Consider the following 15,278-nt stretch of genomic DNA (forward strand, 5'->3'; position numbering starts at 1 on the left):
CCTAAGCAAGCTACATCTGTTAAGCACACCCACTAAATATCAAATCAATTTTATAGAGTAATAGCTTAAAGCAAATGTGAATAGCAGGGGGAGCAGATTGCAGCAGTTAAAGTTGTATCTGAGTTAGGTCACACTGTCAGTCTGAACAAACAACTGAGCTGATAACATAAGGCAGGCACTTAGATTCCTGACAAAACCAGATGAGATTCAGAGAGGAAAAGCATCTTCTTAAAAGCGATCTTCTGGGTTGTTTGGTTGTTTATTTTTCCACAAAAAAAAAAAAAAAAAAAAAAAAAAAGTAATAAGCTGAACTTCCTGTTGAGACTTATTTTGGGTAAAATTCTAATTTTTTTTCTGAACCCCAAGGTAGAGAAATAGAAAGGAAAGCACAGGTGCTGGGGATTACATTTTTGTTTGGGGATAGAAAAAATAGAAGGCAGTGACATCAACAAATATGATCATAGAATTGTATGAATTAGAAGGGACCTTGTAAGGCCACCTAGTCCAACTCCCCTGCATTGAACAGGGACATTGACAGCTCATTCAGGTTGCTCAGAGCCCCATTCAGCACCTACATCTCCAGGCAATTCATTCTAGCACTTCACTTATCATAAAAGGTTTCTTCCTTATATCCAATCTAAATCTCCCCTCCTTTAGTTTAGAAACCATTTCCCCCAGTCCTATCACCACAGGCCCTGCTGCAGCCTGTCCCCTTCTTTCTTACAGCCCTCCCTTACACACCAAAAGGCCCCTCTCAGAGGTCTCCCCAAAGCCCTCTCCAGGCTGAGAAGTAGGACCTCATATCTTAAAAATTAAACATACCACAGCACTCTACCACCTGATACAAAGTCATAACTTCCAAAAAACTTACTTAGTGACTAACTTAATGACTAAATTACTCTGCAGTTTAAATTTAAACTCCTGTTTAGAGTTCGTGAGAGCTTCGTTTTGAACTAGAAGCTGTTGACAGCGCTCCATAGAGACTGATTTACCTTTAGGCAGCTCAAAACCAAGCAGCAGCAGCACTGCTTCTGCAAAGAAGCACCAATACCACACCAACCCTCTCAGCTACGCTCCCATCTCACTGCAAGCCTGCGAGCTCTCCCTGTATGCGACACAAGTGCGAGCACACAGCGCTAACTTTTAAGAGAATTTATTATAATTAATTCCTCAATCACGGCCATTTTGCCCCCTCCGTTCCCTATACAATCCCGTCCTTTGTCATAACACCACACCGCCACTTTGGAGCTGCCCCCCACGACCCTCACCGCCCTCACAGGAAGCAATCCACCACACCCCCCCCAGCCGCCTCCCTCCGCCCGGCCCGCCCGCCTCCCGCCGGTACCGCCCCCAGCAGCGGAGCCGCCCCGGGGCGCTGAGTGGCAGCGGCGCTGGCCGCTCGCGAGGCGCCGCGGGAAGGAACTGCGGCTGGGGGAGGGCCGGGCCACCCCTAAGGGCGGCGGGCGGCCGCCACGGCCCCACTCGGCGCTTGGCGGCCGCGGAGAAACTTTGAGTGGGCAGCTAGCACAGGTGGCTTCGCCTCGGTGAGCGGCCGGAGTGAGGGCCGTGGGCAGGACGGCGCGAGCTGCCGTCTCCCTCCCGGTCCCCGCGGCCTTCCGGGGTGCTGGAGCGCTGCTGCCGTCGCTGTTGCCCGGGCGCCCTCCGGCCTCTCGGGCAGCGCCCCTGCCCGGCCGCAGTGGATGTGAGGCGGCTCGTCCTGCAGCTCTGCTCCCGAACTTTGCGAGGAAGAGCTGTAATCAAAGTTAAGGGTTAGCGTCTGGGCGCAGAGAAACTTGAGAGCGCCCTTTGTAGGAGGGACTGGTGAGACAGCAGTGTTTTGTGAAGTGCCTGCGCCTGGGGTAAGTCTCTCTCTGTTCGCCTCACGTGTAGGACGGCGGCCTTCGTCGCCCTGTGTCCGTCGGTGTGGTGGGGCACCCTTTGCAGGCAGACCTGTGTTGTGGCTGACAGTGCTCCGGAAGGTCAAGCTGAAAACGGGTTGCAAAGTAACTTTTGTGATTGTACAGCGGTTAAAAATATTCATACTGGTCTATTGGGAAGGTATTTTAATCTCTGTGCTTTCCTAGGGCTTGTTTGAAGGGTGGATGAGTGTGGAACTGTGTTGGTTTATTTATAGCTTGATTAGGGATGCAATACAGAAATGCGTTTTCTGTCTTTCAGTGAAGTTTTTTCTTTTTTTAATATAAGGCACGTTGTCTAAACTGCGGAGAATAATTTGCTGTGTTAATGCTTTTGGAGCTTTCAGCATCCTGTCGTGATTTGGTGCTCTTTAAGTGGAGTTGAAGCTGTTGGCTGAGTTAGGGGTTGTATCCCTGAGTTTGGCTGCATTGCTTCCATCTCCATGAGAAAAAGCACCTTTAGGTCAATGAACTGGACAGCTGTTTTAAAGACGTAGTTGGTAAGCAAACACAGTGTTTGTCATGAATTACTTCATTTCAAAGGGCTTGCTTTCAAGCAGAGAGAGTTATTCCTCGTCATGCTGTGGTAGCATGAATGTGTGCCTCCCGACTTCCTGGCTGGTATGAGATAAGCATTCAGTAAGCAAGTTTACTGATTTAAGGAAATCTTCTCTACAGAACAGAGTTTGCCTCGTTTCAGAGAGGGTTTGCACTGGGAGTTAAAAGGCGTTGTTTTGTGGGGAATCATAAGGCCTTCACTCCTTGCCTGAGTGTTTTCTGTTTACTTCATAAAATCATGGACTAACTAAGTAGGAAATAAAGTGAGCTTATCTGGGGTTCTGTATGTTTCACTTCCAGGTATCCACAAAGAGTGTCTTTGGTGGTGTTCCTCTTTTTGTTTCCAGTTTCAGAGTTCTCCTTTGCCTTCTCACCTTTGCCTCCTCTTTTTTTTTTTTTCCTTCTCTGCTATTTGACTTGGGTGGTGGCTGTGCACCAGGCCCTTGGGATGGAGTCAATTTTTCTATTGTTTTAAAATGGACGGTGTTGTTCTATGAAAGATTTAGGAGTAAATCTTTATTTCTTGCATATGCAAAATTAGACTCAAATGGTTGTCTGTATGTAGTATTTACAGGATTTAATTGTGAACTGTTTGTCTATTCTTGAAAATCAATTCTTATTTAGTTAATGGATAAAGGCAGTAGCTATTTTTGTATAATGCTATATGTGGTCAGTCAATAATCAACAGTAACTGTTGATGCTTGGAATTATTCAAGGATGTATTTGTACATCCTGAAGTTGCTAGTAATATTCTTGCCATTTTCAAGACTTTTTATAACTATATATACAGATTTGGATTTTAAACTTCACTTTGTTTTTATGTAGTGATTCTGCTACTTGACAATTAATCCCTCTTCTCTTTTTTGCAGCGAAAATGAGCTCAAATTCTGATTCTCCATCAAGTCCCTCTCAACAGCAACTGCATCTTGGAAGGTCCCAGCTGAATGCTGCTGCTGTGGACCATAGTGAGAGCAGTCATAAATCTGGATCACCCTCAGGAGATGCTGCAACTCCTTCCTCTTCGGTTCCAGGCTACTCCCATAGCAGGGAGAAAGCTGAAAAAAATGGTGAGTGTGAAAGTAGTTTTTCTGCAAAATTGAGTTATGTTAAATCTTAGGAGATTAATATGTGTATGCATTTTAAGATCTTGCTCTGAAGAGACACTGCCAAGTGATAAAAAGCAGCCTCTAAATTCTTAAGCTGTTGTTTTGGAAGAGTTTTTTTCTTTGCTGCTTGTTTTTTGTGTATTTTTGGGCTTTTCCATCTAGTTTTCCTAATGTAAATAGAGTAGCAACAGAAGTTTCTCTGAAAAATTGGCAGGAAGAATTAAATGTAATTCAACAGAATATAAAGGCTTAAATTTAATTTCTTTAACTGGCTAGACTACATGCTGACTGCAGCTTTAATATGAATTGTAACATGGGTGAATAGATACTAGAGTAACATAGATTAAAGGGACCAATGTATGAAATCAGTGACAGAAGTGAAGCTAATATTAGCTGTCAGATAAGAAGTTTTACGAATAGCGATACATCTTGAGAGGCAGAGTGCATAACCTCTTGCTGAAGGTAGAAAGAAAAACATAAGGCTCTTGTGCTCAGTTTTAAATTCATCTTGTAATCTAATATTTCTGCAAGAAATCTTGTATTCCAGGCATGGTTACTGTTCTTTAATTTTCTTTTAAATTAAACTTTCATTACAAGATTCAGGCCAATACCATTGGCTGTGTTAGTACGTCTTTTTGTATGTAATTCAGAACTGACTGCTGGAACCTTCTGCATTCTTTGGTACCAAAGAGCACATTCTAGACAGAAGTTGTGAACTTTTTTTTGAATGCCTGAATTTTAATATGCTTCAGGGTATCACTGCCATCTTTGTCATCTAGCCTACCTGTAAAATTACTCAGCTGTTAGAGAATAGAGTCTTTTGACATCAATTATGTGATTCTTAGTTTAGGTCTAGGGCTTCCAAATATTGATGTATTTCTCCATTTCAGTTGTGGCTCATTTCTGATGATATCCCCTTTAATTGCCTGGCGTAAATGTCACTGCCCTTTACATCCTTCTCTTAATATATTCAAATATTTAATGCTGCAAAATAAGTTACTGTTGTTGTATCATGCCATAGTCTCTAATAACCAAGATTTTAGTTGATTTAGATAGAAAATGTGTTCAATAAGATCATATTTCTGTCCAGTTTTTTCTATGGTTATTTTGGACTTACAAAATTTAGCATAATACCAACGTGTTCTAGAACTAAAAACTCTCATAAAAGAGGAAGCTGAGAATTTTCTCTTCCACCCACAGCAGCACTGGTCATCGAAACTTAAAATCAGGGATTTTAATAGACCTTCAGAAAGAGAAATACAAATCCACAGAAGTTCACACATTCATATATGTATTTATTGAAACATAAATAGGAAAAAAAATCTTATCTCAAATCCAAAATTGGCACTTCAGCAGTTTTTGCAGTATTCAAACCGACAGAAGGTATTCCTCAGAATCACTGGAGCCTTTACCAATAAATAACATTGCAGTTGCTCACAGACATAAGATGAAGCACTCAGTCTATTAGTTATGGCATATAGTTTTATATATATATATATAGTATTCTGGTTTTAGGAAAGGATGTAAAACATGGTCTGGGAACCAACTTCTTCCTTGGGAAATTGCATCAGTTCCTTTGAATAATTGTTGTAGATTAGAGCTATGTAGGAACCAGTTTTAACAGCAATTTAGTGTTTATTAATACTTTTACAATACTAAGAATTATACTACCTAACCTTGTGACTCAGTCGGCACTTAATCACTGGCCAATTTAACATGTTGATTCAATGAAATTTACTACAGTCAAATACAGGTTTGAGAATGGCAAGGTTCACTTGAAATTTGTGTGCAGGGTACCAAAGGGGTGGCTTTTAAACTTATACCTCCTGGTGAATTATTTGCCTGTCCTTTTTTGGACTCTCAGTGGATAAGAGGGTCTGTCCCCAAAGGGCTGTTCTTTGTCAGTGTTGACCTCAGAAGTCTGCCTCAAGTGGTATCTCAGCTCAGACAGAGATGAAGGATCACAGCCAGCTGTGGTCCTTGAGACTCAAGGAGCTCTTGACTTAAAACCCTTATTTCTAGGGCCTCAAGATAAATGACTTGAGCCAGAAAACTTTCTGTTCTGGCCAGAGTTGAGGTAAGGCAACCTTGGAACTTTCTCCAGACCTTTCAGTACTTCCTTGATTGTGCATTTCTGGTACCTATCATATCAGATGGCATCCTAGGCTGCATTAGGAGGAGTGTTGCTGGCAGGTCAAGGGGGAGATGATCTCTTCCCTGTGCTGAGTGCTGGTGAGGTCATTTGTGGAGTCTTCTCCTTGGAGATATTCAAAAGCCACCTGGGTGAGGTCCTAGCTGCCCTATTCCAACTGGCCCTGCTTCTGCAGGAGGATTGCATAAGATGTCTTCCAACTTAAATCGTTGCATTACTCTTGAAATATTCTTACTTAAATATCTGCATGTCAGATATATGCTTTTTCTTCCTGTTTCTGTTTAGTGCATTTAAATGTTTAGTGCTGATTGGAACAGAAAGTAATTTGTTTCCTGGAAACACCTATTGACCACTCCGGCAGCACTATCTGTATATTGCAGCATAATCCAGCAAAGGAATGAATGCCCTGGCTCTAATTCAGTAAAGCACTTAAACATAGGTACTTCATTTGGATCAGAATCCTATACCTAAGGTGTTCTCTTGTCAGTCTTTAGTTCATCATAGGCTAATATCATTAGGTAGTGTTTTAGCTATTCCTTATATAATTCATCTCACAGTAGAGGGTAGCAGTCAAATGCAGTTGCAAATGCATTGTATAAATCAAACTTCAATTTTATGGGGGGGAGAGGGAAATCCTCAACTGATGATTTATAGATATTGGTGGGTGTTTGTTTTAAAGGGGGTTTTCCAATTCCTTTCCAAACCTGTTGTTTTCTATAGAAAATTCCTACCTATGTAAGTTATTGAGTTTTCTTTGTGTGGAGTGTGTTAGGAATGGCATGTGTGTCAATTTGTTGTTTTTTGTTTTAACAGTGTTGCTACCCTGTCAAGAATGTTCCTGGACAGGAAGTTTATTAGTGAGCAAAGCATATGCACTGCTAATGAGAGCTTCCAAAACTTCAAAACCATTGAGTCATCAGTATTTATGTAAGGAAATAACAGAAGAGTTGCCAGCTGCTTAAAGAAGTTCTGTCATTACTTTAGTAGTCTATGTCAGGAGGAATGTGGTATATGGTAAGAAAAGAAAAAAAAGACTAGTGGCTGCTTGCTAATGAAATCTAGTGAAATTTAATGAAGTAAACTCAGACTCAGATCTCAAAGACACAGTTATGCCTCCCAAGTGCACAGGACCCTCAATTTCTGTCCCCTTGTTTTGCACTCCATAAGAACAATTTTCCAAATAGGCCTAAAAACACAATGATTGTTAGTGGAATCATTTCCCATGTTTGTACATAGAACGCATAATTGAGAGAAACTTCTCACAATATGATAATGATAGGATACTTGCCTGGCATATCTGCATTCCATTAATTAGTTCAAGTCAGCAGAGGTGGTAACTTGAACTGGACTGACTCTCTCTCCCCAGGTACATGTTTGTTGTGCTCTAGGTTTTCTGGAAGCGTTTCCTTTTCAAGCATGCAAAATATTCTCCTTTAGAATGATATTGAACTGCCTGCTGGTTAGCAGTAGAAGGGAAGGTAAGAGGGACGTACTAGGATAACAGAGAAATTGTGGGAACAGTGTGGTGGTGACTTTTTCTTTTTTGCAGACAAAAGGGATTTTATTTTGAGAGGGGAGTGTTTTGTTTACATCATTCATATACGTTTGCTAGCCAGTACAGTTGAAGAAAAAGAAATCAGATAGGATTTCAGAGGTGAGTTTGGGAAATATTGAGAGCACTGTGAAACTGAGTTGCAGTGCTTCAAGAAGCATCTCTTTGGTTCCCTAACTTAGTGTTGTCCATGTTTTTGTTATTAAGGACATGCACCGATTTCTCCCTCTAAAATTGAGAACATATGGGGAAAGTATTTGTACTGAGAGCTTTGTGGACATAAATAAATGCCTTATGATGGTAGATATGTGGATTTCTGCTCTGTGGAAGGTTATGAGGTTTTTTTGTACCTCTTGAAGTTTCTTTTATAAATTGTGTGACTTACAATTTATAAACAGTACCAAAAAATCTTCAAAACAGTTTACAATACATTGTAACAGTGTGTCTCCCATGCGTTGCTAAATGAAGGTTAACAAATAGGAGGGAACCTTGCTAATTTACAAATACTTTCCACATGTTAGCTTATTCTACTTAAGGTTATACGAAATCTTTGCTTCAGACCTCTATTTTATCAGAAAATGAAGACACAAGTGATATTTTGCTTTACAGGCATATTGTGAGGCAATGTGGAATGTTTGTGCAAAGCTTGAAGAAAACTCAGAAAATTACTTGATTGTTAGGAGTTTATGCCCTGAAGTATTAATTACTTTACATTTATTTGTCAGTTTATTGATGTTCTTTCAGGCTTTACCTGTGATTACTGGGCTTCTGGAAAGCTTCTTTGTCAGGCATTATTGTAGGAGAGAGAGGATTCTATACAAACAAAAGTTAATGACTCCACTTTCAGGTAAAATTTGGGATGTCCCAAAGTCTATTTATGTATATGATAGAAGGGATAGAAAGGAGCAGTAGAAGAGGAAGAGCTGCATTCACATTAGCATGTTGTGTCATGAAATGAGAGTATTTCTGTAAATCGTTTGGTGCTGAGGACCCAAGGTTCATATTATACCCATCTTGTATCCTTTATTTATACTAAACTCAGCTTGCCTAAATTAAATCGAGCAGTTGGAAATACAGTCTTTGCCTTTAAGTTTTTTCCAAAAGGAATCCAGTATATGTGTTCTGCTGCACAAACAAAACACATTAAATGGGAAGAGCTGAGAAGCTCATGCCTCATCTGAACCAAGTGTCTTATTGAAGAAATTCATCTGCTGCAAGAGCTTCTGGAAGCTGACTAACCTCTATATGTATTTTGTAGTGTTTTGAGATGAAAACACTTGGGCATACTTGATATCTGTACATTTATCTTCAAATAGAACTGCAAAAAAAGACATAGGAGAGATTTGAAACTTGTCCTGTTAATGGGGTCTCTTGCAACAGCAGAAAGGCCTGCCTAGGTACAGAAGTTAGAAGGTGAGGCTGGATAAAGTAAACTGGAAATAAAACCAGTCCTTTGCAAACTCAGTAAACTATTAGCAGTGCTTAGTAAGCAAGGAATAGGCACTGCTGACTTGCCAAATATCAGAGGTGTTTTTAATGGCTGCTATTTTGATAATAAGTTAATGAACTGATAGTGTCTGTGTTGAAGGACTTTCACAGCAGAATTCCTGAAGTGTAGTATTGTGATAACTTTGGTTTTCATTCACACAACTGTGTGGACAATGCAAGGCTTATGTTTTCGAGTCTTTCTCACATAGCTTTTCTGCAGATTGATTTTCTTTTTGTTTTTGTGGAGAAGGTTAGCAATGTTTTAATTTTTACCTGAGAAATGACAAAAAATTTTAACTTCACTTTTGGAACCTCTTTGATTAAGTTTTTATTGATAAGTTGGGGTAGATCTGAGACTGCATAGGAAAAAACCAGCAAAGCTGTCTTATTAGTTGTAAAATCATTTTAAATTACTTTAAGTGATCAGTGTACAATAATAGCTACTCTAGAAAGAAACACCTTTTAAGAATAGTTTTCCTTCCACTTTTAAAATTTATACTCTATAATATCATCACTCTTAGTCTTCCACCTACATGCTTTTTGTCACTTCTCTCCTGACAATTTACCTTCATTTTGTGGGGGTGCAGAAGTTGTTCCCTTTTCAATTTAATGCTATTTGATGACTTGCAATTGTGGTGTGACTAAGTCTATAATCATATCTACAAACACAGTGCTGCTCCCAGAGAAAGCAGGGCTGAGTCCTAAACTTCTCTTAAAAAAAAGTTATTCCCCTCACTCTCATCCTTATTATCAGCTTTAAAAATAGAATGCCTCACAATGCATGCAAATGTGTTTAGTTGTTCTTGGGACAAGCAGGAACTGTTTTAAAGTACCACTATGGAATCAAAAACACATTTTAAAAAGTGCAGGAGGATTCTGAGTGGATGAAAGGATTGAACGCTTACAGGTGAGCAAGTAATAGTCTGAAGAATTAAAACTGCTAAAAGAGTGGTGTTTTGTTTTTACAAAATTTTCCCCTCTGCAGTCATGTCCTCTGTGTTATGTTCTGTTCAAACAGCTCGTTTATGAGATGGTGCTTAATGCCTGTGCTTGGGTGGAACATCAGTCTTTTCTAGAAAACTGTAGTGCTATGCAGGTACAGTGCACAGTGCCACTCAACTTCTGGAGCTTGTGCAAAGTGAGTAGGAGGATTTCTCTTGGGATTCCAACTGGCTCCTCTCAATGCTGAAAGCTCAACAGTACAATCCAATGACACAAAAGCTATTAGCAAATTACATTTTGTTACAAAATGTACAGATCAACTTCTTCTAAGAGCACATTTATAATAGACAAATCTAACTGCAGATGAACAGCTTAAATTTCTTATTCCTGAAAGGTGCTTGATTAATTTTAACTTTCTTCTTTTCACCTTGGAGCTATGTCTACAGAGCATCTTCTAGCAGTAAAAATATTTTTTTGTCATTAATATGTGTATGCCTTTGTTCTTAAGCTTGAGTTTTGAGAAAGCTTGTTTCATAGTGAAAATAAAATCTGTAATAAAGAGCTGTGGACTGTTCCCTGAAGATATAGGATTTGTTGCCTTGGATAAATTTATCAGTTTTGTGCTTCTAGAAAGAACTTTCCTACAAAAAGTGCCAGTGTAGGAATGATTTCCACTTCCTTTGGAAGAACATTAATAGGAGATAACTCTGAAAGAAATACAGTCCAATGAGATTCTGCACAAAATATATTCTGTACTGTTTTGGAGGTCTCTTAAGCTTTCTTTTTCCTAGAGAGCATTTACTGCTTGAACAAAGGATACCTACATTATTTACTGTGTGTGCAAGCATTCTTGTTCCTTATTTTCTGTCTAATGTTGTAAGATCTTCAATTTTCAACTCTGTTAAATTTTCTTTACAGTAGCAAACAGACTCATGCAGAAAATCATATGGAATGATATGCAGAAGCTGGTGTAACTAATATCACAGGACGTGAACTTACAGCAAATTTGTTCAGTGTTCTAGCATAAGTTAACTGCTTCACTATGGTATCAGTGTTATTTCTGATGCTTCAGTCATGCATTTTTTCTTTCGTAGTAGCCCAAAAGGACTGCATGTTTGCAATATGGTCCTATCATAGTCTTGAACTCTGTAGCAAGGCCTCCACTGCCTTAGATGCTTCTTTTGATAACTGTAACTATAACAAAGATAAATGCATACTGAAGGACTAGAAAACAAGACTGATGGAAGCTTAAGAGCAGGAAAATGAGTTTTCTTAGAAAAGTGGTTCAGGAATATTGTTCTGTGGTCATTGCTGAAAGGTGCCAACACTTCAGCAAATACAGAATTTTTGAGTTAAGCATGATAGGTAGGGTAGAGTTTAGCAGTAAACACAGGTTATTCATGCAAGAAACCTATCAAAGTAGAAGTATGGTAGTTTTCTTTGTAGTTCAGATTCCCTTTCAGACTATGTTACAATAAGATTTTCTTGCTAAAGGATCTCAGAGCAGTTAAATGATGCCTACCTCAAGCTTCAGAGAAGTTCAGCACAGGGTGGTACTGATCAGTTCATCACTGTGCTTCATGATATACGGAGAACTTGCCCAAGAGAAGATCTGATGTCAAAGAGACATTTTTCCTTCTCTGTCCCCTGGTGACTTAGCTGCTGGAAAGACCTGTAAATGAAAGAAATGAAAGCATGTTCCATACCACTTTCATCAAACATAAATTACTAGTCAGCTAATAATGTGAAGTTGAGGGGAATGCTTGACCTCCTGTGATTTTTTTTAGAAGTAAAAAAAAAGGCAACCTAACCTACTTAAGTAGAGAGCTTAATGGATAAAGCTGTTAAAATACAAAGTTGTTCTTTTTCTTTCTCTGGATCTCATCCAGCTTTTTCTCCTCTCCTACATGAGCTCATACTGCAGTTAGTCTGTGAAGAATCACAGAAGTTGCTATCGGTGCTCAGTATTGTTGCTACCAGAGAATCTGACTAGTGATGCTTTCCAATCCAAGATTCTTGTTGCCTTTTTCATTTGAATCCTCCATGGTGTTGCCTACAGCATACCTGTTAGACATAAGGAGCTTTGTCTCTGTGCAGTATTAGTGCCCTCCTTCCTGATTTTATTTAAGTTACTGGTGTGTTTGAGGTATTCATGAGCCCCCTTTTCCTTCTCAGAATGATCATCTTTGTTTTTTCATCCTGGAGACTTCCTGGCTCAGAAGTGAGAGCTTTTGGTGTTTGTATGTTATTTTTAGTACAAGCATTGGTTTGTCCATTGGTTTAAATTCATACAAATATTTGACATTGACTCAGTACTCTCAACCTGTTGACTGTTTGTGGTAGTTGATGCCCTTTGTTTCTTGGATTTGTTAAGACATGGAATAGTTGCTCTGTTTATCTTCTCCATTTTGTAAGTTGTTCCCATGACTTATTGCTCTGGAGAATGAACTCAGAAGCTTAAGAGGCTCTGATAAATAATGTTTTACTGACACTGGGAAGTTGCTTCATAAAATAGTTTGTTAACAGTTCCAAGGTTTTGCTCTGGTGGTACTTCAGAGCTTGTCACTGTACACAGCGATAGGATGGCTTTGTCTTATTTTGCATTTACTGCGTTTCATCTACACTCTTAACACTTAATCAGACCAAATCCTTCTGCAGTTTATTTGGAGTCATAGATCGTGTTTGGGTTTTGAGGGTTTTTTTTGCCTATTTTTGGTATATTTTTTCCCTGGGCAGCACAGAATTATCAGCAGAGTGATGTTTGTATTTGCCTTTTTTTGTATCATCTATGCACTAAATAATGAGTCCTATTGTTTCACTGGGAGTGTGTGAGCTACATATTCCCACTTCTAGTTTTTTGTTTCTAAATCTATTGTTTATCCACTTAACAGCTTTCTTCCTAATTTCTTTAGAAAACTTCTGTGAGAAGCCTTACATACCAACTTTATAGAGAGATAAGAGCTGGATTTGTTCTCCCACCTTTTAACTCCTTCAGGGCTGTCTAATGTGGCTTTTTATTTTCTGACTTTTATGTGGTACCTACTTTGGAACCTTCAGGCTCATTTTTTTCCCTTTTACATATTTGTTGGGTATGGATGACAGACAGAATGGTCTCTACTGTCACAAATCTGATATCTTGCTTGTCACTTTTCATCCCTCTGTTTTAAGTGAAAGGTTACATGCTCCGGTATGTAGTTCAATGGATTTTAATGTTAGAGCACTTGCATAAACAAATAAGAAATTATGCTTTAAAATACAGTTGAAAGAAATGGTAACTTTTTAAAGTAAATTTGAGCTTTCTGCATAGGAGCCTCTCAGCACTATCTTCTGTTAGGATTGGCAGGGAACATATCTTTTAATAGATCTCTTACTGTGACCATTTCTTTAAAGTATTTTGCTAGCCTTGAATTGTCTTCAGTCTACCTGGTGGGCTGGCTGCAATCTGTGTGCTTGAAAAAGGTATAGAAAGCAGTAACAGAGTCTGCATTGAGTTATTCTCCCAAATGTCTTTTAGTCTATCTGGTATGTTTGAAATTCATTGTTTTTTCTAATTCTCTTTATAAAGGAGTGACCTCAGTTTTAGAATGATGAGTTATTTCCAAAAACTTGTCCTCTCCTTTTTCCTCTCTTTTATTTTTCCAAATATCCTGTTTTCCTTTTAAATACAATTCCAGCAGACTTTTGGCTTTGGGCACAGCTAGACAGATACTAAATCTAAATTGCTGTAGAGTAGTAGTAGAGTGAGCTCATCTAGCTTCTGTGAGCTGCTCCTTTCTAGAATCAAAAATTGTTCGTTCTTCTGGTTTCTGAGTTTTACCTATGTTTAATAAATGAAATAACTAATATCACTGTTGTGATGCTACCTTTGTCTCTGGGATTTACTGATGTTATTGCTGTTCTCTGGTCTTTTTTTTTTTTTGCCTATTTTAAAAACCCTAGGATTTGGAGATCAACTGAAACTGACTATTTACAGTTGCTTGACTCATCTTGCTGGGCTGCCTTGATAGCAATTTTCATCTATCAAGTGTTCTCATGAAATGGTTAAAAAGGTTTATGTATTCGGTGAGCTTGGAAGTGTGCTAACACTGGCTAGAACTGAATGTAGCATATGCACTGTGCATGTTTAACTCTTCCTATTTTCAGTTGCTTCAGGAGCACTTGCTGTAATAATAAAATGGGAAAGCCCGTCCAGGGGCCTTGTTTCATATTCTGTAATCTAAGATGTTTTATTCTCCCAAACACACCATTTTTCCTCCTTTTGCACATCCCTGTCACTTCTTTTCTGAGCCGAAATGAATGCTTGTAGTTGTGATCACAAAGTTTGTATGCCGTACAGGTTTCCTCCTGTGTGTGGGTGTTGCCTGATGCCTTAATCTTTTGTTCAGAAGCATTTCCATGCAGCTTTAATATTCACTTGTAAAAACCTGTAATTTCTTTTAAACTTATATATTTCAAATTAATACTTTGTGTTCATTATTGCTTCCTGTCTGAGAAACTGCTTTCAGTTTTCCTTTTATCTTGTGTTCATCAAGTTTCTGATGTTCAAAGGTCTTGGAAGTACCTGTCTTGTGTTTGCCTACAGATTGGCTTATTGTGTGAAGTAGTGCAGATCTCCTGTAGTTCTCCAATAACTACGTGAACAAAGACTATAAGCTCAGCAATAGAGATTGTGATCCCTTAAAATACTCGCTTTTGAGTTGGACATTTCTTGTTTAGTCTCTGCTTTCTGGTTTTATCTGGAGAATTCAGGTGATGTAGTTGTGACCTAAATGGGGAGAAAAGAGTTGTGTGTGTCTGGCCAACAGGCGATAATACAATGGACTTCTACTACTAGGCCTATTAGCAAAGCCCATTCTGCTGGGAGCTGTAATATATTTGTGTTGGTATGAAGCTTCATCAATAAATGTTTTTATTATCCCATGTGCAGTCTGACTGCTAAACACCAAGCCCTGTCATTCACACTTGGGTTAATCCCCTTCTTTGATTTTTTTTGTCATTTTTTGTCATTTTGATTGCTAAATTTCAGAAATGAGGGACAATAACTGTATCCTAACAGAGTATCATATAGAATTATTTTCAAACCAGTACACTTCCTTTTATTGCAACATTTTCTCCTTAGATCAAAACCTAACAGTTAAAATGCCTGCCCATGCTAAAATGAACAATCTCCATTTCAGCCTTTGGCTACAAAGGTGGACTGAAAATTGGAATCTTGCTTTGTATGATCAATATTCAATGAATGAAACTTCATACAGGTAAACAGTCTTGAGTTTTCATCAGCTTACTTATGATCTACCTATATAAACAGTTGTGTTTAGAGTTGTGTATTCAGGATTTTTCTGAAATTATAAAACATAATTTCATAGTGAACAAATAGCACTAGTACTGGTTAAAGGATATGGTGTAATTTCATGCTTTGAGACATAATGACATATAATAAGCATAAACCGTTGAAGTTTTGTTTATAGCATCATTGTTCTGATGAAAAATTGGTAATTTTGAGTGGCCTGCCTCTGACAAGGTAGAAATAACTTGTTCTGTGTATCAGGAGCTGACCCTACAGT

At 38.8% G+C, this 15,278-nt stretch overlaps 1 protein-coding gene across 1 annotated transcript in view; it reads left to right on the forward strand.

The window, feature by feature from the left end:
* The first annotated feature begins 1,453 nt into the window (after positions 1 to 1,453).
* Positions 1,454 to 15,278, forward strand: part of WFS1 (wolframin ER transmembrane glycoprotein) — a 32,938-nt gene continuing 19,113 nt past the window's right edge. Inside the window, exons 1-2 of the mRNA XM_031588359.2 lie at positions 1,454 to 1,859; positions 3,344 to 3,541. Coding sequence (XP_031444219.1) covers positions 3,349 to 3,541 — 193 coding nt within the window. The 5' untranslated portion in view covers positions 1,454 to 1,859; positions 3,344 to 3,348. The remainder of the gene's footprint in view (positions 1,860 to 3,343; positions 3,542 to 15,278) is intronic.

This window comes from Phasianus colchicus, chromosome 4 (assembly GCF_987193195.1).
Source record: "Phasianus colchicus chromosome 4, bPhaCol1.hap1.1, whole genome shotgun sequence".
Lineage (NCBI taxonomy): Eukaryota > Metazoa > Chordata > Aves > Galliformes > Phasianidae > Phasianus > Phasianus colchicus.